Source organism: Cryptomeria japonica, chromosome 4, assembly GCF_030272615.1.
Source record: "Cryptomeria japonica chromosome 4, Sugi_1.0, whole genome shotgun sequence".
In the NCBI taxonomy this organism is placed as follows: Eukaryota; Viridiplantae; Streptophyta; class Pinopsida; order Cupressales; family Cupressaceae; genus Cryptomeria; species Cryptomeria japonica.
Window position 1 is genome coordinate 143,488,169 of NC_081408.1, and position 26,477 is coordinate 143,514,645.

Here is a 26,477-nt window from a genome sequence, read left to right on the forward strand (position 1 = left end):
TAAGTTAAACTTAAAACGTGTATTTAAGACAGTAATAATATATTGTCTTAAATAAACGTCTCAAATGCCCCCTCTATGTAGTAGTGAGTATGCGCAAAAATATCAATTTGTTTGTGGCATCTTTAACACAGAAAAAAATTGCAAGGAAATATCCTTGGTATACAAGAATGATGCAATTAAAGAATGGCATAAAACAAATAGAGCAACGGCACTTGAATCTAGTTCGGGGCATGGCACTGTTTCCTTATCTCTCCCTGCGATCCTGTCAACACGTCAATTGTACCCATCTTTACCATTGCCCTTCCAAAGTTTTTCCTCCAAACATTGGCATACTGGGCGTTTATATTGACCTGTCTGGAGGTGGCATCATTTGACATCAACGTTTGATCAGATTTCAACAGTCCACGCTTGTATTGCAAATCGACGTAGTATTTCACGTCCAAATTAGTGGGAGTGAGAGGATCCAGTCGAACAACGACGTTAGACGGATTTGAAGGGGGGCATTTGGCCTTTAGCTGAAGAGCATAGTGAGAGTCCATCGAAGGATCTTGACCACCTCTGCCGCTGAAGTTGTACAGACGATCTCCGGTGAATGAAGCGCAGTGAGAAACCCCAATTGAATGTGCCCCTGCAAGAGCAGTGAGATTATTTATATTAGATATAATCGATAGCCAATATAATCAATTTATTAAGCGTTATTAGGGAATATGCAAGTGTACCTGAGAGAGTGACCATCTCCTCCTGCGACAATTTCTTTGAAGCAAAAAGTCGTGTCAACTGGTTTACATCAAATGAGGGAGGAGGAAGATTTTCCGAGACATCTGATTGGTGTGATATCCTTCCGTCTCTTCGTCCACCTTCAACCGCCCAACTAAACCCACCAGCCTGAATTTACATTCATTGTGATATATGATAAGCTATTAATGCTCTATTATTAACTTTCTGTATAATCCAAATTTCATTATTATTAATTGAATATAACATACTTGGTAAGCACTATCTCTTGCAGCGAATGCAACTACGTCGGCACAAGAAACGACGCCGGGACATTTGGCTTCCAGTTTGGACTTGGCTTCATCAATTATGTCGTAGCCCCTTAGACTTGGGTTATTGGCCGGATGGTCCTTCTCCGCTGTATTGCCTTCTGTAGAATCAAGGAGAATTGATCCATCGCAACCCTGCAATTCATCATCCGTCGTTGTTTTTAATATTGTTCTTAAATAATCAATCATGATTATCATGAAATAAGTGATGAAATTCAATATGAGAATCTTGCAGAATACTTACTCTTACAAAGCAATCGTGGAAATGCATCCTTATAAGAGAAGCTGCTACACCAGGATTAGCTTTAACAGCTTTGCCAACAGTTTCACTGATGATCTCCTCGGCCTCAGGGCAGGTTTGACTATAATAACCCACCATCAACCCATGCCCATTAGCTGAAGTAGATAAAAATAGTATGACCAAAGGAATGACAAGCAGACTCGCTTCCATTTAAGTTCAGAGTAGCTAAATAGTAGTCGAAATTCTATTAGATGAGAGGAGAAATTGAATAAAAACGCTTTTGGCTATGGTGTATAGGAGGAGAGAAGGATGTGGTATTTAACACCATCATCTCCGGGCTGATTTGATCAAGTCAACACGGCTTACAGAATATGACCTGGCCTTGTTTTTGTCTGTCCTGCTCTGAAAAGTTCTAATAGACGATGATAGCATTTTAACGCTGGGTTTGCCTGTCACATCAGCAATAGACTGCAGCTTAGACTGGGCACTTAGGACTCATCTACAATCTGGACTCTTTCTATTTCCACTTGCTCGAACATGCATTTTGACCTAAATCAATAATCTATTACGTGCAATCGAACATAACCAGACAAGAAAATCCTTCAACTCATTCTATTTCTACTTTACTGTGCTCCTTCAGATTTGTTCAAAGAGACTAGTACATACATTAATGTATCCTTCCCTTAATCGACGCCGTCAATAACTATAATCTTTGAAGAAGTCAAACAAATTCTTTCGAACTAGATGACGTTAACAATATATAACAAGGCTTGTCGTTTTATTATCAAAAGCGAAAAGAATGAAAATAGTTGAAGTATCAAGGCTTCTCACATTACGAAACGTGGTTCTTGTTAAAGGTTTTGTCGAGCTCTAAAATTTAAAAAAAATATATCAGTCAATGTTTAAAAAAAATATAAGAAATGTGAAATAGAATAAGAATATAATACACTTGAAGAAGAAATGGAAGATTAAGACTTTTCAATTTAAAACAAATAAATAAAATATGATAAAGAGGATGTTATATCCTTAAATAGTCAAGCATGTAAAAGAGGGCATGAGTGAGCTCTTGAAAAAGGAAAATACGATGGAAATTGGGTAGATGAGGGAAAATGGAGCATAATAGATGTGAAATAGAGAAATGGTTGTAGAAGCAATAAAGTGGGTGAATAAATGGGGTTGGAGCATGAAAACTATTCATTTTCACATAAGAAAATAGTAAATTTTAGAGATGAGAATAAGCGTAGTGGATTTAGTGAGATGATACAAGAAATCAAAGTGTACCAAGATAATAGTAAGTATTGAGAAACTAATTATATCAAACATTTAACATTTGTCACCCTTAACGGTCATGGCACCATGTCTCCCGTGCTTCCCAACCCATAAGGTCTTGCCAAAATTTTTCAGATACTCACATTTTGTAGAATAGGTAACGTTCGGTGTGGATGGAAATAGTGTGTAGTGAACCAAATAGGAGGGAAAATGGTTGTGCTTCCTTTTATGGCCAGAAATAGGAGCTTGTTTTGTCTATTGCGAGAGGCAAGGGTCCTCCAACAAATTTAAGCTATTGCCGAGATGTGGCTTTAGACAAAGCAAGTAAGGGCTTTTCCCAATGTCATTTTTTTAGCTCAAAATGTCTTGGTTGTGGATCTAGTGTTCCTCGGGGTGGTGAGAAATCCCATAGATGTGGTTTGCAGCAATAAGTTGGAACTAGGGTTTCTTCAAATCATGGAGTTTCATGTGCATCTCAGTTTGTAAAAAGGGAGTCTAGCTCATTTCCAGGATCTGATAGGGTTAGGAAGGACATACCCAGGCACTAGTTTGCTAGCTCATAAGGGTTTGGGACTGGGGGTGATTTTATCTATGATAAGCAATCCTTGAAATAGGGGATGGGGCATAAGGGTGGAACAAGGTGCCCCCATAAATAGGGGAACTCAAGTATACCTACGTCGGAGAAGTGTGATGTTGGTGTCTTCTCTATGTGGAGGTCTAAAGGGGATAGACATAGCTAATCGAGAGTAGTGTGGTGAGAATTCCCTCGGGAGTGAACAAAATGGGGGTAATGGGAAGGGACATTTGCAGTCTATAGGAATGATGTGGTCTAGGTTGTATGGAGTAGATAGAGGGAAGATGAGCATTTCGCCCTATGAGAGCAAGGCAACTATTTGTTTGGATGGCGATACTGGGCATGAAACAACAGATAATGAAAAAAATTTCTCAGAGAAAGGTTTGATTGGGAGATTTAGGTGCTTGTGGCCAAGCCTGGGTGATTTAGACAAATGGATTACTGATTCTTGGAGCCCCATTTTGGATGGGAATATCCTAAAAATTCCCTAGTGCTCGCGGTTACTTTGTAGTGATCTTTGATAGTGTTTAAGACAAAAAAAAGGTTTTGTGTGAGAATCATTGGAGCTAGGAAGATAAATATTTGTTGTTGCTAAAACCTTGGCATCCATCTTTCAACCTGTCCTATAAATCCTTTGACAAGACACCAATATAGAAAATATTTCCCAATTAACTGTTACATTTTTGGACAGAATCTTGATTTGAAGCTATTGGAAACACTTTAGGTAAAAAAAATTGATTAGATGAGGATTCCTTCAATTTAATTCATACTACTTATGTTCGTATTCTTGTGGAGATGGATGCAAAAAAAATTTCCTCCCACAAAACTTTGTTTCAAATTTGCAAGTGGGAGTTGGGTACAACCTGTGGACTATGAAGGTATTTTGTTTAGATGTAGACGGTGCTTCCAAACAGGTCATAAGGCAGCCCAACGTATCAAAAGAAACTATCAAAGATCTATTTGGTAGAAAATGAAAGTTCCAAAGTTTCAAAGCTTGATTTGACTGAGGGATCTATTGAGAGACATAGGGAAAATGACTCAAAAAATGCCTCAAAAGGGCAAAATAAGAGTGAAAAAAATAGGGTTACTATTGTTGATAATTTTATGACATTGGAAGACTCCTAGATTGATTCTTACTCATCTTTGGAAGTGGGGGATTCTCCCATTGCAAGCATAGGGGCCTTATGGAGGTTTGAGATAGAAAATATAAGGAATGAATCCACAAAAATACCCTGTATCCCTATGGTGGAGCAAGCCCTTTTTGATTCCACATTGATGGAACAGAAGGAGGCCACAAAGCTAGAAGAAGGCTAGGAAATTGTGAAAGTGAAGAAAAAATAGATGTCAAGCAGAGGTAGATCTCTTAATATGCCCCTTTACTCTCATATAAAAGATGTAACAAACAAAAATATGGATGATTAGTAGAGATTAGGGGGTTGTAATAGCAATGTAAAAATGCATGTATTTGGGATGGGATATTGTGAATGACAAGTTGCCCATCTAGTGGGATTTCTAGCAATATGGCTAGATTTGACATTATGTAATGATTTTATCTTTACTTTTTAATTTAAATGGGTGTTGGCCCTTTTAGTGATTTATCTAAATATAAAATAAAACTATTTTAAACATTTAGGGTCATTTATGTGGGTTGAAAGGGTTGAGTAGTAGAATCAAGTGCTAATTCATGGAAAACTTTACCTAGCATGTGTAGGGGGTTTGAGCGCACACATTGATAGATGTGGAACATATAGAGAACTTTTGCACATATATGTAAAATGTGATGGATACATGAAAACCTAGCACATAATGAAGTGCAGTGCATGCATTGAAAGTGTGAAGTTGCATAAAAAACTGGGTGTATGCATAAAAGATTGTATGTGGAGGAATGAGGTATATGTGTTGTCTAAAATGATAGATGTTTCAAGTGATGAAATATCAAATAAAATAGATGCATGGGCTAAAGAGCACATTTATAGAAAAATGCAATAATGGTGCATGAATAAGAAAAAAGGAGGATAGAATATGGGAGGGGTATACGATTAGCAAAGATGTAGGATAGTAGTTTGATGGTGGCTTTAACACATGATGAAAGTGTAGGATTCGTTATATCCATGAGACTCCTATAGAGATGGTAGTGACATTAGAAGGCATGTCGTAGATCCTCAAGGTGTTGATTAGGACCTAATTATTGTATAGGTCATAACTAAATATGGTCATAACTTTGATATTGCTATTTGGGAGAGAAAAAATACTATATACAAGTATGGCCCTAAATTTTGATAGATATAGAGGGTTTGTGGTATAGCTATCCTTTTTTATTCTATCTCTTTTTTGTGGAATTATACCACTTGACAAGAGTTGATAAAAATTATTGATCATCTTTGTAAGTTGTGTAGAAAATATGTGGTAGGATAGGCCATAGTCTACATCAGGATCGTGAATATAACATCTTAATAGAGATTTACATGTTGTAAAATAGAAATGGATAGAAAATAAACCACACCAAACTATTATAGGTAAGGGTGTCGGAGAAAATTGTGGTGCTTAAACATATGAAGGATGAAATTTACATGGATTCTAGAAAGCCTTATAAATTTGGGTGGTAGCTTATTACATGTTGTTTAGTAATATATGTAATGTAGATCTCTAGACAAGTGTTTTGTATGAGTTATAGAGGGATGAAATCACTTAGTGGACACAGAGGGAGAGAGGGACGGAAAGTACATATAGATATGCTAAGGAGTATGATATATAGGATGGGAGCTGCAGTTAGCTGATGGGAGTAGAAGGTAGTCGAAGAAATGGCAAGTGGGAGGAGTAGAAATACTTACAAATTAGACTCAATATCATCAGGAATTAAGTATATAGGGGGAGGAAAAGATGGAGGTGGGGAGTAGGTATAGGTATGTGAATATCCTTGAAGTTGCAATATTTTTCATAAATAATTTTATTCTTTTTCCTTCTCAACTTCCTACAATAGTTAATAACGGAACTTCTCAACCAGGCCAAAATTTCCATTCAGTAGGGTCTAATTTATTTATTCTACTCTCTCCATCTATCAAATTCACTAGCCCCCACTAAGATTGTTTGCAATTTTTGTAACAATGTGGATACTTTGACTCCTTCCATTTCTAAACTAATTAAGGACATTTTGGCACTATGATAAAGGGAATTACCTATTGTTTCCCCTACATCCCTTAGAAATGTGAATAAAACCTCTACAAAGAAGGCCTAAATCGCACTTCATTAAGAATTTAATGTTTTGTGCTAATTTTATGGATGATAAATCAAAAAGATATCTTCTTGATAATTTACATGCTTTTATTAAGTTGAACCCAAAATCCCTTTTTCTATTTTTTTAAAAGATTGTCAATTCTATTAAGTAAGATACCCACTAGTTTGAATCTCTTAACAACCCTAATTGGGTCACCCACAACTAAATTCCTAATGTCCATCCCAAGAATATATTACATATTTGCATCTTATTGTTGGTCTTACTAGTACCCATGCTACTCTTACTAGGTATATCAATAAAAAATCATTCTCCCTTAAGTATCATTCAAATTGTAGAAAAATATTATTTGAGCCCATTCTTTGAAATTATATAAGAAAGTGCCAAAAATAAGACTTTTGTTTACTACAATCCACTACAAAAATTTTTTTTGGGCTCCAACATTTAGATGTGTCTCTAAAATATAGAATTTATAAGCTATATTACAATTTGACCAATATTATTACCAACTACTAAATCATTAGTACTTCTCTCTTCTACTATATGTTTAAAAAAGTTTATGGGAATAGTTTCCAACAATGTGATGGTTTTCTACTTAGAAATAAAAATATCTAGAAATCGATCTAACATTCCACAACTTATGAAAAGCAAAAAAAAGGAAAAACTATTATGGATAGACCACAAATACAAATGAAAATGGACACTGCTTACATTTGGAGAACATGAAATTAATGATATACATGTTAGAGGCTATTAGAATTGTCAACTATGTCAATACTATGTAGGGTAATAGTTAAATTGCCTCTTTTTTCTTAGATTTTTTGTTATTTTTTAAATTTTTGTTGGTGTTTCTAAGACTGTGTTGGTTCTATATCCTATACAGTCTCGTTCTACTAGAATTCAATAATTTTGTGATAAATTGCGGTTTGTTAAAAGCCTTTTTTACTTAATAAAAAAATAGGACTACCAAATAATGATCTTTAGCATTTCTCTCATTTATTATTATGGCCTCTGAAGTTTTCAAATCTAATGATTATAAGGAATATAGGGAACTTAGGTTTCATGGACTAATAATATTCTATTAAAATTTGTATGGATAAGGAATTGGGATCTTGTTAGAAATCAATGATAGTTATCCACTTCATATAAATATTGAAAGGCTCTTCTCTTTGTTGTAGTCAACTCAAGACAAATAAATATTAATATTTGTTCTCATTCTAAATAAAAATAGTAATTAGAAGCATCTAAAGCTTTGGTAATGAATGTAACCTAGAATCTACTAACAATGGAACTTTGACTTTCCATTAAACCACATAGGTCTATAAATCCCATGAATTATTGAGCCCCCTATAGATAGTAGGATATTTGTATGCTTTAAATGTGTGGAGTAGTGTATCCATTTTTCATCATTGACTTCCAGTAGAAGTTGATTATAATAAGTATATTTTATATCTTAATAATCACATGACATAAAAACTATTTAGTCTTGGCGGAATTTAATTTTTTCTATTTGGTTAGATATTAAATGATGGTTGTGATTTGATTCCATATATTTAAAAGTTAGCATCAAAATACATATTTACTCTTTTAAAAATTTAATTTATTTCACGTATTTAAATATTAATGGACACATTTTTATTTGATTACATGCATTTTTAAGCTAATGCTACTCAGATTGTTTATTCGTTGTTGAATTATTTTTTTTCCACATGATTGTATATTATCAATGGCTGATTCGTCCAAGTTTTCCTTTCTTTGCATAGGCACTAGCCATTATGGAAAAAATCCTACCAATAGAGCTCTCTAATAAGGGGATAATTTGATGGGGGATACCATCCTAAAACAAAATCCTTCAAGTTTCCATTCCAAACCTACTCAACAAGGAACATGTGGGAAACTATTTGTATCACATTCCAAGAGTACTAGCAATGAAATCTAATGTGGTCGATAGTTTCTTCTTCATTCTCATAGATCGAGTACTTTGTATCTTCAGAGGAGGCCAAGATCAACCTTTCTAAAGTATATAACCTGAAGGACTTGAAGTTGATAATAATTCTAGGAAGTTCCCCAACTGTTGTCTTTAGAGGAAGATCAAAGTCCAATAGATCTTGAATTTTCACTTAGTTAGGGAAGAACCAGGAATCCAGTAGTCAATCATATAAATTCCATACCTTTCATAAAGGATATCTTCAATAGCTAAACATATCATATGGAATTCCATGTGGACATAGGAAACACAAGGATCTGTTTAGATACCAACCTTTCAACCATTACCACCTTTCTATTGAATACCTTTCAAAAGAATATATTTAGTTTTTATCAGATTGTCTTAGACATAACAACACCTGGGAAGGATTTCACAAGTTAAAAAATAGTTTATTTATCTCTACCTTGAAGATACTTATAATTCATGGCAATCAACCAGTCCACACCTTTAGAAACAATTTTCCAACCAACCTCAGCTATAATGACAAAGATTTGAAGAGTGGAAGTCTTGAACACTGAGACCACTAGATAGTATATTAATTAATATGAATTATGAATATGGCTACAAATTATTTAGCATTGAATTTTGCATGTGATACCAATTTCAAGTTAGATGAATGCAACAAGTAATGATTCTATTGTCTTCATATGTTAAATTTTATGTGTCTGATGGGTATCATGATTATGTAGCATTATATATATTATTTTAGTAGAACTAAGTGGTTTGACTTGAGTATTTGACATTCGTATATATAAGTGAAACTATTCCATTAATATCAAATAATTATTTACCTAGCTGAATTTTATGAAAGAATATTTAAATATGTTTGTGTAACTCATGAAGCATATATCCATACATGAATATGTTTGGGAAATATAGAATCATGATAACTATATAATAACTAAATATGACCCATGACCCATGCACAATTAAAAAAATTCAACTAAAGCACTAATAAGTCCAAATAGTATAGAACCATAGTACAAAAACCAAGAATATAAACCACTACCTATAATATAGAAATCAATTTATTACCACCAATAATGTATCTACATAAAAAATAGATGTCAGTAAAATATAAGTGTATATAGTAACCTCCATGACGAAGTGATAACCACCCTAGTTGAAATTATACAAGTGCAACAATTAATGAAAAAAGCTAAGTAAATGAATTGGCATAAATAGTAACCTTGTTATTAGAGCTATCTATGTATCTTATAGGTATAAATAAACTAGCATATATACCTTAAATTTTAATTTAATCCATATTAAATACGCCAAGAGATATCCTTCTCGGGGCACCTATTTTTAATCAATTTTACACCCTAAAGTAAATTAGGCGTCTCGAGAAGGATATCTCTCAGCGTATTTTATATGGATTAAATTAAAATTTAAGATATATATGTTGGTGGCAATCATGTGATGTGACATGAAAAACATAAAATAAATGCAACATATAGTTATATAGTATCTTTTTCTTGAATTGAATTATATTATTAATATGTAGAGATATATAAAATTTTATATATCCATTTAGACTATTTTTAATAAATATATATGTGTTGCAAGATTAAAGCATGTACAAAAATGTAAGATATATATTAGACTTTATTTAATGATAGTACTTATAAAACATTATTTAATGGTCAGTATTATGGTTATAAATAGGGTTAGGGTTAAGGTTAGTATTATGGTTAGAGTTAAGGTTTAGATTATTGTTAGGGCTACGATTAGGGTTTGCATCAAGGTTAGGGTTTGGTTTAGGTTTAGAATTATGGTTAGGGTTAGGATTTAGGATTACTGTTAGGATTATGGCTAGGGTTAGGGTTAAGTTTACTATTATGTTCAAGGCTAAGGTTTACATCATTGTTCGGGTTAGGGTTAAAATTAGGCTCTAATTAAGGTTATTATTCTAGAAGAATGGTTGGGGTAATGATTGAGGTTCAATTAGAATTAGTATTAGAGTTAGGGCTAGGGTTCAATTAAGAGTAGGGTTAATATCACAATTAAATTAAGGTCTTATTAGGTTTAGGGTTAGTGTTATGATTAAAAATGGGTCAAGGTTTAAGGATAAAGCCTAGTGTTAAGGTTAGGGCTCTATAATAAAGCATGTTTTCAAGGTTATGATGAAGCTTTAATTAGGGCTATGGACTATGTTAACATAAAGATTAGGGATAGTATCAAGGTTAGGTCAGATTTAAGGTTAAGGTAATTTTAAGGCTATAGTTTAGGTTCAAGATAGGGTTTAATTATGGTTACGGTTAATTTTAGGGTTAGGTTATCATAAGGGTTCAATTATAGTTAGGGCAAGATTTTAATCAGGGCTATAATTTAATTACATTAGTGTTAGGGTTAAAGTAGTATTAAAGTTAAATTAGGATTAGGGTTAGATTTAAGTTTAGGGTTAGGTTATGGTTAGGTTTCAATCATGGTCATATAAGGTTTAGGGTTAACATTACACAACAATTAGAATTACTATTCTAAGAGAATGCTTGGGATACGGGTTGGGGTTGAATTAGAATTAGTATTAGGGAAAGGGATAGTGTTCAATCAAGAGTAGGGTTAGTATGACAATTCATTTAGGGTTTAATTACGGTTAGAGTTAGTGTTTGGATTCAAATAGGGTTAGAGTTTAAGGATTAAGCATGACATGATGGTTAGGATTATATGATAAATCTTGATTTTAAGGTTATGTTTAAGGTTTAATTAAGGTTATGGTTATGTTAGAATATAGGTTCAATTAGGGTTAGGGTTTACTACGTCTGGATTAGGGATATTGTCAAGGTTAGGGTTTGATTATGGGAGGGTTTTAACTATTGGTAAGGGTAATATTGAAGTTCAATTAGGCTTAGAATTAGGGTTATTATTCAATTGCATTAGGATTGGATTTAAATTAGGATTGAAATTGAATTGTGCTTGGGGTTCAAATTAGATTTAGGGTTCAATTAAGGTTAGATTAAGTTTCAAGTTGTAGGTAGGGTTCAATTTTATTGTTAAAATTAAGTTTAGGGGTAGGTTAGGGTTGAAATTCAATTAGAGGGATCAAGTTTAAGGGTTATCATTATAGATAATTAGAGTTTAATTATGGTTAGGGTAATTATAGTTAGGTTTAGGACTAGAATTAAATGAGGATTATGATTCAATTACATTAGGGTTAGGAATTTAGGATTAGAGTTCAATTAGGATCTTGGTTTGGTGTAGATTAGGGTTGGGGTTAGATAAGATTTAGAGTTTAATTAGGGATAGGGTTAAGTTTAGGGACAGGGTTCAATTATGGTTAAATTAGGGTTCAAGTTGTAGCTAAGGTTTAATTATAGGGTTATAGGTAGTGTAGACACCTAAAATTGTCATGTCTAATTAAATAAATATTTTATTTATTTAATTAATTTAGCCTAATTCTTTTATTAATTAAATAAATATTTATTTAATTAATTAATTCATTTATCCTCTTCTAGCCTTATTTCTCATTTAAATAAATACATTTATTTTTTTTAAATTCCCCTTTCCCTAAATTAAATAAATATTTTTATTTATTTAATTGATCCCACTTCTTCTATTAATTAAATGAATCTTTATTTATTTAATTAATTCATTAGTCTTTTCTACCCATGACACATGTCATTCATCTCTTAATTCATACACTACCTACCATCTTATTATTTTCTTATTTTCTTTACCTACCTTCTAATCATAGCCGACCAATTATCTTTTACACCTCTCAATCTTATCAATCCATTTCTTATAGTGTCTTCTATATAAGGAGATGCTTCCTTCATTATTAATCCTAATCATTCTAATCAGCTAATCAACCCCCACTGATCAATTGACTATCCGACTATGCTTTCAAACTTTCATATGTGATCAAATCTACTTGCAACCATATTTCTGTTCTTTGTTGAGCTCTTGTGCACACATAAAATCTGAGAGCAAATATATCAAGCAAGATCAATGGAGATAGGAAGAATGGAGATCCAAACCCTATTGGACATGTGATGGTATAATCTTTGTGATTTCATTTGATTTGCATTGTCTTAGGTAATCTTCATATGTTATGGTGGATATTTGTTGTTGTTAGGCTAGGGTTTTGTGGTTGAATTCCTTTAGTCTTTCAATATTGTTGTTTCCACTTTTAACCATATACATTTTGGGATGCCCGGTGGGACATGGATTTTTGTTAGATCTGTATTTCTTTTGCAGATTTTTCTAACCCTATATTTCTATTTTATAAAACAATTTGGAGAATAACCTTGTGCAGCTAGGGTTTTGGACACAAAATTAAGATTTTGGAGAGATTTGATTTAATCTCACAAACGGATAATAATTTGTGCACCAAATTTTTTTTGTAGGTTGAGGACAGTATTACACACTCTCAATCCAAAATTCATAAGTTTTGGAGCACATCTGCATTTTCCATGATTTTTTTATGATTTTTCATAAAAAATTAATTTTGAGAGAAAATTAGCAAATAATTCAGCTTTTCTTATATTTTTGGAATATCTATGATTTATACACATGATATGTTCTTTTTTATTTTAATTTTGATGCAAAATATTTCCCTAAAAATTGGATCTTTAAAAATTAGGGGTTTTTATTATTTTGACCAGATCTCACAAACGGCTTTGAATTTTGGCACCAAATTTGTTTTAAAGGTCAGAAAAATTATTAGAGGTGTTCAGTAAAAATTTATGATTTTTTGGATCAATTTTGCATTTTATATGAATTATTTATTATTTTTCATAAAAAATTAATTTTGAGCGAAAATTAGTGAATGTTATGGATTTTCTTTTTTATTTTAAATTTGATGCAAAATCATTCCTAAAAAGTTGGATCTTTGAAAATTAGGGTTTGGTATTATTTTGCTCATATCTCACAAACTGCTTGGAAATTTTGCAGGAATTGTTTTATGCAGGTTTGGAAGGTCATCAAGAGTTTCCAATAAAAATTTCAGATTTTTTGGATCCATTTTGCATTTTATATAAATTTTTTATGATTTTTCATAAAAAAATAATTTTTGGAGCAAATTAGCAAATTTTTTGGGTTTTCCTACATTTTTGGAAATTTCTTGAAATTTTACAGGTGGTATTTTTTTGTGATGAATCAGATGTTTGAATTGGTAAAAAAAATGCATTATTGAAGGCCCCTATTTCACAAAGTCTATTGGATCTAAAATTTACCTAACTTGTGTGCTTGCAGGAAGGGGTGATCATTTGAAACAATCCAAACTACTAATAGATCTTTGTTGTAGGACCTTAGAAAGGGTTTTTGATCTTTATTATGTGCCTTGTTTTCATAGAATAGCAAACACTTCAATTGGTGCACTAAAATTGAACTAGTGACTTTTGTGTCTTGAGCAATAGGCTCTTTTTGTTTAAAGGGCTTGTCTCCCCATGTGGTCATAAGGACTACTAGTGAGGAGAGAATGACCCAAGTGGTAGCAAGGAAAACCCACCTCTTTCGAACCACTATAAACAACTATATCCATGGTGAAAACTATGGATAACATGTGTTGATTAGTTCATACCAACACTATGTCTCCCCATAAACCTGTTTGATCAAATTTATTTGATTAGTTGTAGGGCGTAACCCCTACTGGCTGGGAGCCTTCTGTATTTACAAAGCTGAAAGTGCTACATGTATGGCCACATGAGCGGATACCCTTACTAGCACCTTTTTGTTTTAGAAGCCAAAAACCTTCTAGTTGTTGGGGCAGGAGGTCAGACCTCTGGAGCGAAAACCTTGGCATCCATCTTTCAACCTGTCCTATAAATCCTTTGACAAGACACCAATATAGAAAATATTTCCCAATTAACTGTTACATTTTTGGATAGAATCTTGATTTGAAGCTATTGGAAACACTTTAGGTAAAAAAAATTGATTAGATGAGGATTCCTTCAATTTAATTCATACTACTTATGTTCATATTCTTGTGGAGATGGATGCGAAAAAATTTCCCCCCATAAAACTTTGTTTGAAATTTGCAAATGGGAGTTGGGTACAACCTGTGGACTATGAAGGTATTTTGTTTAGATGTAGATTGTTCTTCCAAACAAGTCATAAGGCAGCCCAATGTATCAAAAGAAATTATCAAAGAGAAGCTTCAGGGTGAAGGAGGAAGATCCTAACATCTATTTGGTAGAAAAAGAAAGTTCCAAAGTTTCAGAGCTTGATTTGAGTGAGGGGTCTATTGAGAGACAAAGGGAAAATGACACAAAAAATGCCTCAAAAGGGCAAAATAAGAGGGATGAAAATAGGGCTACTATTGTTGATAATTTAATGACATTGGAAGACTCCTAGATTGATTCTTACTCATCCTTGGTAGTGGAGGATTCTCTAATTGCAAGCATAGGGGCCTTAGGGAGGTTTGAGATAGAAAATATAAAGAATGAAGCCACAAAAATACCCTGTATCCCTATGGTGGAGCAAGACCCTTTTGATTCCACTTTGATGGAAGAGAAGGAAGCCACAAAACTAGAAGAAGGCTAGGAAATTGTGAAAGTGATAAAAAATTAGACGTCAAGGAGAGATAGCTATCTTAATATGCCCCTTTACTATCATATAAAAGATGTAACAAACAAAAATATGGATGATTAGTAGAGTTTAGGGGGTTGTAATAGCAATGTAAAAATGCATGTATTTGAGAACAAGCATTTTTGGGCTGGGATATTGTGAATGGCAAGTTGCCCATTTAGTGGGATTTCTAGCAATATGGTTAGTTTTGACATTATGTAATAATTTTATCTTTACTTTTTAATTTAAATGGGCGTTGCCCCTTTTAGTGATTTATCTAAATATAAAATAAAAGTATTTTAAACTTTTTAGGGTCATTTATGTGGGTTGAAAGGGTTGAACAGTAGAATCAAGTGCTAATTCATGAAAAACTTTACCTAGCATGTTTAGGGGGTTTGAGTTCACACATTGATATATGTGGAACATATAGAGAACTTTTGCACATATATGGAAAATGTGATGGTTGCATGAAAACCTAGCACATAATGAAGTGTAGTGCATGCATTGAAAGTGTGATAGTTGCATAAAAAATTGGGTGTATGCATAAAAGATTATATGTGGAGGAATGAGGTATACGTGTTGTCTAAAATCATAGATGTTTCAAGTGATGAAATATCGAATAAAATAGATGCATGGGCTAAAGAGTATATTTATAGAAAAATGCCATAATGGTGCTTGAATAAGAAAAAAAGGAGGATAGAAGATGGGAGGGGTATACAATTAGCAAAGATGTAGGATAGTAGATTGATGGTGGCTTTAACACATGATGAAAGTGTAGGATTTGTTATAGCCATGAGACTCATTGTGAGAGCTGAATCTAATGAAGGGATTTGGTGATATAGAGCATGTCATATTGTAGTCCTATAGACTACAGTAGATAGTAAAGATTCCAACCATATGAGCTTATTAGGATATGTTGATAGTTCTAGTAGAAAGATGGAAGTTTGAGAACAACATGTTTCATTTATCTACTATAGAGATGGTAGTGACATTAGAAGGCATGTAGTAGATCCTCAAGGTGTTGATTAGGACCTAATTATTGTATAGGTCATAACTAAATATGGTCATAACTTTGATATTACTATTTGGGAGAGAAAAAATACTATATACAAGTATGGCCCTAAATTTTGATAGATATAGAGGGTTTGTGGTATAACTATCCTTTTTTATTATATCTCTTTTTTGTGGAATTATACCACTTGACAAGAGTTGATAAAAATAAAAGATCTTGTTTGTAAGTTGTATAGAAAATATGTGGTAGGATAGGCCATAGTCTATATGGGGATCATGAATATAACATCTTAATAGAGATTTACATGTTGTAAAATAGAAATGGATAGAAAATAAACCACACCAAACTATTATAGGTAAGGGTGTTGGAGAAAATTGTGGTGCTTCAACATATGAAGGATGGAATTTACATGGATTCTAGAAAGCCTTATGAGTTTGGGTGGTAGCTTATTACGTGTTGTTTAGTAATATAGGTGATGTAGATATCTAGAAAAGTGTTTTGTAAGAGTTATAGAGGGATGAAATCACTTAGTGGACATAGAGGGAGGGATAAGATTATTTTGCCAATGTGTTATTTTTAATATGCTATGATAAGGTACTAGATTAGAAAATACACCTATTTCTTAGAGAGATATCAACCTAATAGTGTGTATAACTAGTTTGAGGTGAGATGAGATGTATTAAAAAATCAACACATTTTTACATGCCTAGCAAGGGATGTGGCATTATTGCGGTCTAAAATTTATTGGGGTATGGTAGAGTAGTGATGGCTAATGATAGATAGAGTGGAGTGGGATGGCTAGGTGAACATTATTAATGTAGGGGATATTGGAAAATGTAAACAGTAGAAGAGTGATGATAAAAAAAAATTATGGACAATGAATAGGAAGGAGAGAAGGTGGTAGGTGGATACTATAAGGATTTGGGAGTGGGGAAAGTACATATAGATATGCTAAGGATTATGATATATAGGATGGGAACTGGAGTTAGCTGATGGGAGTAGAAGGGAGTCGAAGAAATGGAAAGTGGGAGGAGTAGAAGTACTTAAAAATCAAACTCAATCTCAACAGGAATTAAGTATATAGGGAGAGGAAAAGATGAAAGGGGGGAGTAGGTATAGGTATGTGAATATCCTTAATGTTGCAATTATTTTAAATGATTTTATTCTTTTTCCTTCTCAACTCCCTATAACAGTTAATAACGGAACTTCTCAACCAGGCCAAAATTTCCATTCACTAGGCTCTAATTTATTTATTCTACTCTCTCCATCTATGAAATTCACTAGCCCCTAGTAAGATTATTTGCAAATTTTGTAATAATGTGGAGACTTTGACTCCTTCCCTTTCTAAGATAATTAAGGACATTTGGGCACTATGATAAAGGAAATTCCCTATTGTTTCCCCTACATCCCTTAGAAATGTGAATAAAACCTCTACAAAGAAGGCCTAAATCCACTTCATTAAGAATTTAATGTTTTGTGCTAATTTTATGGATGATAAATCAAAAATATATCTTCTTGATAATTTTAATCCTTTTATTAGGTTGAACCCAAAAGCCCATTTTCTATTGTTTTAAAAGATTGTAAATTCTATTAAGTAAGATACCCACTAGTTTGAATCTCTTGACAGCCCTAATTGGGTCACCCACAACTAAATTCCTAATGTCCATCCCAAGAATCTATTACATATTTGGGTCTTATTGTTGGTGTTACTAGTACCCATGCTACTCTTACTAGGTATATCAATAAAAAATCATTCTCCTTTAAGTATCATTCAAATTATAGAAAAATATTATTTGAGCCCATTATTTGAATTTATATAAGAAAGTGCCAAAAATAAGAGTTTTGTTTACTACAATCCACTACAAAAAATTTGTTTGGGCTCCAACATTTAGATGTGTCTCTAAAATATAGAATTTAGAAGCTATATTACAATTTCACCAATATTATTACCAACGAGGAAATCATTAGTACTTCTCTCTTCTACTATATCTTTAAAAAAGTATATGGGAATAGTTTGCAACAATGTGATGGTTTTCTACTTAGAAATAAAAATATCAAGAAATAAATCTAACATTCCACAACTTATGAAAAACAAAAAAAAAGGGAAAAATTTTATGGATAGACCACAAATACAAATGAAAATGGACACTACTTACATTTGGAGAACATGACATTAATGATATAAATGTTAGAGCCTATTAGAATTGTCAACTATGTCAATACTATGTAGGGTAATAGTTAAATTGCCTCTTTTTTCTTAGATTTTTTGTTATTTTTTTAATTTTTGTTGTTGTTTCTAAGACTGTGTTGGTTCTATATCCTATACAATCTCGTTCTACTAGAATTCAATAATTTTGTGATAAATTAGGGTTTGTTAAAAGCCTGTTTTACTTAATAAAAAAATAGGACTACCAAATAATTATCTTCATCATTTCTCTCATTTATTATTATGGCCTCTGAAGTTTTCAAATCTAATGATTATAAGGAATATAGGGAACTTAGGGTTCATGAACTAATAATATTTTATTGAAATTTGTATGGATAAGGAATTGGGATCTTGTTACAAATAAATGATAGTTATCCACTTCATATAAATATTGAAAGGCTCTTCTCTTTGTTGTAGTCAACTCAAGACAAATAAATGTTAATATTTGTTCTCATTCTAAATCAAAATAGTAATTAGAAGCATCTAAGGCTTTGGTAATGAATGTAACCTAGAATCTACTAAGAATGCAACTTTGACTTTCCATTAAACCACATAGGTCTATAAATCCCATGAATTATTCAGGCCCCTATAGATATTAGGATATTTGTATGCTTTAAATGTGTCGAGTAGTGTATCCATTTTTCATCATTGACTTCCACTAGAAGTTGATTATAATAAGTATATTTGATATCTTAATAATCACATGACATAAAAACTATCTACTCTTGGCAAGGGTTTAATTTTTTCTATTTGGTTAGATATTAAATGATGGTTCTGATTCGATTCCATATATTCAAAAGTTAGCATCAAAATACATATTTACTCTTTTAAAAAATTAATTTATTTCACGTAATTAAATATTAATGGACACATTTTATTTGATTACATGCATTTTTAAGATAATGCTACTCAAATTGTTTATTCGTTGTTGAATTATTATTTTTCCACATGATTGTATATTATCAATGGTTGATTCATCCAAGTTTTCCTTTCTTTGCATAGGTACTAGCCATTATTGAAAAAATCCTACCAATAGAGCTCTCTAATAAGGGGATAATTTGTTGGGGGATACCATCCTAAAACAAAATCCTTTAATTTTCCATTCCAAACCCACTCAACAAGGAACATGTGGGAAACTATTTGTATCACATTCCAAGAGTACTAGCAATGAAATCTAATGTGGTCGATAGTTTCTTCTTCATTCTCACATAGAACACATATATTGACAAGTAAAAACTGTGTCTTCTGAGATTATCAACAATAAGGATTTTATCATGGTAGGCCATGTAATGCCCCGCCAGGAACCCTAAAGGAAAACAACACAACTAGGCAACTAGAGGGTGAAATAATTTTTTTTTAAAGATTAAGTGCACTAACTATAACCATTGCATGTTTATCAACACAATGGAAGTTTATCATAAGTTTTCCTAAGGGTAACCAATGAAGATTAATTTCATAGATTATATTAAAACCACAGTTAATCCATTTAATTAGATAAATTGAATACTTAAGTTTTAAATTACACCTACATCCAAATTTCACAATAAAGAAATAAAAGTATTCCAATGTATCCAATTTCCATAAACCATTTAAACATAAGATCAAAACAATAACATTCATTTCACTGACATAATAATATTACAATATCCATAAATACATGGCTTTCAATAATACCATTGGTTACAAAGATATAATATCAACGTTACATAAAAGTCTGATACAATGACCACAAGGTCTCAACTGAACAATGATCTCAAACACGAGCTGGTACATAAACCACAATCCAAGAAACACCAGCGAAGCCTTTCCTCGCCTGAAGATACAATCCAGAACATTCAATGGGAAGTGCCACTACCATCCGACCATGTGACCCCGAAATGGAACCACCCGACCGTGCTAGGAGATAGTAGAAAACCCTCAAGCAAGCAAAGTAAGACAAGTACAAAAGGACTACAAGACTTTGCAACCATCCATGTAACACAACTCACAAAACACTAGTGACTCTAAGAAGAGAGTGTCATTGCATAGCTTGATGGTTACCATGGTACAGCCTCCATGGGTCCTGCCCCCATACTCGGGTTTCTCCTGGTAACCTCTCCCGAGCCTCCGGTTCCAACTAAGTCTCATGCAGACCCTACCAATCCTTTCGTGAAGACAAGGTGGTAAGTTTGCCATTCCAGGCCTTCTTGTAACATTATGAGCCCTTTACAAGCACTCACCTATGCACGAGGTACATTTATCTTAATTAATATTTAATCTACCCACCCCCTAATCAATTATTAGGTTATCACTTTTTAACTAACTTTCGACAGGTTATCCTATCATCCACTTTGGGCACGACCCCCACTCGAAAGCCACTCTCTCTCCTAGGACACTAATAGGAAATGTTTCTCTCTACGAGAATTCTATGGCGAAACAAGCAACCATAAACAATCCTGACAAGCACAGGTGAAGGATACACAAATACCAACCCAAGATTGACCATTTGGACAAAAACACACAATGACTCATATCAAATACGTTATACAACAACACTTGGTCTAGGAGAAATAATAACATAGGACACAATGACAATTTAACCAAAATTGCAATGAAATAAAACTTGACTGAGAACACAATATATGTTAGATCCTATTACAAGAAATCTTTCCTTAAAAACAGCCAAAGCATAAATAACATGCAATTTACGAATTTCCAAATAACAAGAATTTACCACTATTTAATACATAAACTTGACATTTGTCCAATAAAGTAAAACAAATTTACATATGTATTAATCTCCTAATGTATTTCCAATATGTATATCGAATTTAAAATTATAAAAATTACTAAATTCTAAATTCTTTATTGAAAAAAAATATATTTAAATTGACAAATAAAAATTAAACAACTATATAAATATATATATATATATATATATAAACACATTAACATTATAATATTATTTATTTATTAATTTATTAATTTATTTTTATTTTTTATTTTTTGAAATAACAATTCAAATAATAAATACAATTTAAAAACTAAAAATAACATTAAACACTAACAATACTACGCTAAGGCAGCGTTGCTGCCATATGGCAGTCTTTTTTTTTTTTTTTTTAATTTTTAAAACCACAAAAAAAAAAAAAATTACTATTTATCAAAACTCTTTCAACAGCATAAACATAAATACCCAAATTCAATAAAATTCTTTTACAGAATTTTATTCAAACCTTTTTAAAAAAAAATTAGATGCTCATATATTTAATTCAAACTTAAATTTATTCCTTAAGTGATCAACAATTCCCATATAGGTACAATTATTTTGAAAAACTATCAGAACAAATCAAACAAGAGAGGATAATTTTCTCAGGTAAATACCCTTTCTCCTAAATCGTGCAATTTCCATGCACCATAAAAACTTGACAAATTTTCTATAATAATTTTCCTATATTTTCCCAAATTACATTCTTCCCATAAACAAGAAATACACATCAGGCATGAATTTTCAAACAAAACTTGAATTCACCAGAAGAGGGTTTGTATTTAAAAATAACTTTACACACACACATCAATCAGAGAAGAATAGAAATATTTACTAAAAACCCACAACTAAGAATTCATCCAACCTGGTATAGCTTTCCTAGAAGAAATTTCTAGAAGAGCCCTTAATCCCTTCAATAACTTCCAATAAATTCCTTCACCTAAATTCTTGACCTATTCCTTTGTGTCCCTGTCTATCCTAAAATAAAGAGCTAACCCCTATTTAAACTAAAATTCTAGGTTCAATAGCTTTTTCACAAAAAACGTAAATTTAGAATAATAGTAATTTTTATTTTATTTTCTAAATTTATCACATGCAATAATTAAAAAAAAGCATCATTCTTTCTTTTCTTTTCTCATGCACATTAATTAATTTTCTAAATAAAGAATTAAAACAATATTTTAATTCTAATTAATCCTTTTATTCATTTATTTAATTATAATTTTAAAAAATACTAAATACAATTAATATAATTTATTTAAAATATATATATATATATATATATATATATATATATATATATATATATATATATATATATATATATATATATATATTTAATACCATGCAGCTTAATTTAATAATTTCTTTAATTAACCAAATTTATAATCTCAATGCATAAACAATACAATAATGAGACAATTTCATAAACTTAATTAATTAATTAATTAAATGCACTAAAACACTCAAATTAAACAAATCTCAAGCAATTTCCCATAAAAGATAAAATTTCAAAATAGAAAGATCGAACTAACTGACAAGATGACCGACTGATGACACTCATACGAGTGTAACTGAGTAACATAGGGTCAACTACTATCTCCTCCACTTCCATCAAAAAATATAAGGCACGCTCAGACCTGTGAAGCCAGGTGGAGACGATACCCCGTACCTACCCGATACTTGTATCTGCAATATCCTGCATCACCGAACCACACATGCATATATATATATATAATATAGAAAACATGGTACACACACCGATGAAAGAGAATCATGATGTTCCCTGTCTCACCGAAATGAGTGAAGGAAAATCATCCCCTTGCATCCAATACACTCACAAACACACAACATATAATTCCACATTGCATAAATAAAGTAAAATGTTAGTACATAGCAATAATACATAAAATGCCATAAATCACAAGTACTGAAATACTACAGATAAATTATACATCTCATCTCCAAATAAAGCATAATGTCATAAAAATCTAAATAACATATCATGGTAATGTATCCATTGAAAAAAAACCAATAATAAAATATGAGTCTAATGAGTTCAAACTAGTAGGGGTACTACATTCTCCCCCCCAAAACTAGGCTTACTCCTAGAAGCCTAAAATAAATAAGAATACAGTTCTCTCATCTTTGTTGCATCCTCCCAAGTCACTGAGGTCTCATCATTTGGGTCCCATAGGACCCTTACTTGGTCGATGGTACGACCCCTGAGGATCAAATCCCGATGCTACAGAATGCGTATGGGTTCCATGGAAAGCTACCCGTCCTCGACTTGCAAAGAGTTCCAATCAAGAACATGTGTCACATCTAGATGATAAGGCTGAAGAACTGAAACATGAAAGACATCGTGGATGCGGGATAGACTCGGTGGCAAGGCAAGACGGTAGGCAACATGTCCTATCCTCTCAAGGATCTCAAAAGGTCCAACAAACCGAGGTGCCAACTTAGATCCCTTTCCATAACGGATCGAACTCTTACGTGGACGCACTCTCAAGAATACACGATCGCCAACAAAAAACTAACGATCTATCCTATGAGCATCTGCATACTTCTTTTGTCTATCCTGTGCTGCTACTAAATACTCATGAATCCTATCTACCTGCTGCTCCATCTCCCAAAGAATATCCGGTCCTATAAGCACCCTGTCCTCTAACCGATCCCAACTCAAAGGAGTGTGGCAAGGATGACCATATAATGCCTGAAAGGGGGACATACCTATGGAGCTATGATAACCATTGTTATAAGAAAACTCCATTAGATATATATAGTCCTCCCAGTGTGACTATTGGTCCATCACATACATGTGAAGCATGTCCTCTAATACCTAATTCACTCTCTCTGTCTGACCATCTGTCTCTGGATGATAAGCTGAACTAAAATTCAACTGAGTCCCCAAAGGATGCTGTAGTGAGGTCCACAATGCTAAGGTAAAGATAGGATCTCTATCAGATATGATCTGTCTCGGAATCCCATGCAATCTCACTACTTCTTCTAAGAAGACTCGTGCCACCACTACTGCTGTGTAGGAAGCTCGAATAGGAACAAAATGAGCAACCTTAGTCAATCTATCGACTATGACAATGATGGCATCATGACGACGTGAAGAGACAAGCAAACCAACAATGAAATCCATGGAAATGATATCCCATTTCCAATCCGGTACTAGATTAGGCTGCAAAAGCCCTGCTGGGTGCTGATGCTCTGCCTTCACTTGCTGACACTCTAAACACTTCGAGACAAAATCAGCAATGTCCCGTTTCATACCCACCCAATGATAAATCTATCTAAGATCTGCATGCATCTTCTTGACACCTGGATGTGCCAAATAAGGTGCACGATGGGCCTCGATCATGATGAAAACACGAAGACCCTCCAAGGGAGGTACATAGATCTATCCATGGTGACGAAGAAGTCCATCTGCATCAAGGTTATACGCAGAAAATCTACCCTCTAAAGGCCTTCCGGACTCTATCATAGCTCTAACATCTTGATACCAAGTATCTTGAGGAAGAACTCCAAGAATTCTCTCTCTTAAGTCTACTCCAAGGGATAATGCTGAAACTTCATGCCACCTATGACTCAAAGCATCTACTACTATGTTCTCTTTGCCCTGAATATAACGAACCTCAAAATCATATTCGCAGAAGAATTACATCCATCTTCGTTGTCGAGCATTCAAGTTTGGCTGTGTGAATATATACTGCAAACTACGGTGATCACTATGTAGCTCAAACTAACGCCCTAACAGGAAATGCCACCATCTAACCAAAGCATGAACTACAACTACCAACTCTAAATCATGAATTGGATAGTTCAACTCATGGTTCTTGAGTTTGCGAAACTCATAAGCAACCACACGTCCATCCTGCATAAGTATTGTACCTATACCTTCCAAAGAGGCATCTGTGCATACCATAAAATCTCTAGATGGATCAGGAACTACCAAAATCAGAGCACTGACAAGGAGTTCCTTCAAGGTCTTAAAAGCCGCTTCACACTGTTCTGACCAAACAAACTTCTTCCCTTTTCTCTGAAGAGAAGTAATCAGGTGTCCTATCCAGGAAAAGCCTTCAACAAAGTGATGATAATATCCGGCCAAACCCATAAAACTCCTAACTTCTGAAATGTTGGTCAGCGTTGGCCAATCAACAATGGCTTGGATCTTTGAAGGATCCATAGATATACCTTCTCTTGAAACCACATGACCAATATAGTTCACCTCAGTCTAGAAGAAGTCACACTTTTCTAAATTGGCATAGAGTTTATTTTCCCTTAAGCATTGCAATACCTGACTTAAGTGACCCTCATGCTCCTCCATAGATCTAGAATAAATCAGAATGTCATCCAAGAATACAATGATGAAACGATCAAGGTAGGTGTGAAAAACCCCATTCATTAAGCTCATGAAAACTGAAGGTGCGTTCGTCAACCCAAATGGCACCACTGTGAACTCATAGTGACCATAACGAGTATGAAACATTGTCTTATGAATGTCTGCATCCTGAATGCGCAATTGATGGTATCCAGACTTCAAGTCAATCTCAGAGAACACCTTGGCTCCCTTAACCAGATAAAAAAGGTCATCTATACGAGGCAATGGATATCTATTCCGGATGGTTACCTTATTCAGCTGTCGGTAATCAATGCATAACCGAAGAGAACCATCTTTCTTCTTAACAAAGATAATAGGCGCACCCCAAGGGAAAACACTAGGATGAATGAATCCCTTGGCTAATAACTCTTCTATCTACAATTTCAACTCGCTTAACTCCTGAGTAGTCATCTAATATGGTGCTCTCGAAATAGGTTCTGCACCAAGAACCAAATCAACATGAAAGTCTATATCTCGCTTCGGAGGCATACCAGGAATATCCAATGTAAACATGTCTGCATACTCTCTAAGAATAGGGTGACTATCAAGAGTGATTTCTTGCGTCTCTAACTCATCTAATTCCTCAAGAGTGATTGCAAAAAGCTGACATCCTCTATGCATGCACCGCTTAAGTTGCATAGCGGAGATCATACGCAGGGATATCGGCCTCTGTACTCCAACAATCTCCACTTCTCTGCCAAGGTCATCTAAACACACTACTGTCTTCTTGCGACAATCTACACGAGCACTGTGAGATGACAGCCAATCCATCCCCAATACAACTCCATAAGATCCCAAAGGAATAACCCGAAGGTCAACTGAAGTAACTATGGTTCCTAATTTCAACTCACAACTAGGAATAAAGGCATCTACAGAAACACGGACACCTGTAGCCAACTCTACTTGCCACTTATCCGCCTACTTATCAGACGTAAGTCTGCACCGCTCCATAATGGATGAAGAAATAAAAGAATCAGATGCTCTAGAATTGAAAAGTACAAAGATAGGGGTTCCATGCAACATACTTGCTGCCTCAATGACTGTACCCTGATGATCAGCTTGGTGGTCATCTACCACTACAAATACTCTATGGGACCTCCCTGCATCTCCTACTGTAGGTTCAGATGTTGCTGGCCTCTGACTACCTGTGTTGTGGACATTTTGAGGACACTGTGTAGCTCTATGACCAAACTTCCCACAAGAGAAGAAAGCTCCTCTATTACTTGTCGGTCCACTAGATTGCTAGAAACTTCCCGGGCTAGGGGTGTAA

General features: G+C 33.5%; 1 protein-coding gene across 1 annotated transcript; it reads right to left on the reverse strand.

The window, feature by feature from the left end:
* Window positions 1-218: 218 nt before the first annotated feature.
* On the reverse strand, window positions 219-25,303 carry LOC131874747 (peroxidase 5-like; the record flags this gene model as incomplete). The annotated part of the gene is made up of 5 exons (XM_059218656.1): window positions 219-628; window positions 720-885; window positions 987-1,178; window positions 1,288-1,405; window positions 25,287-25,303. Coding segments are annotated over 5 exons (903 nt in total), but the record flags the coding sequence as incomplete, so codon positions are not given.
* Between the last annotated feature and the right edge of the window lie 1,174 nt (window positions 25,304-26,477).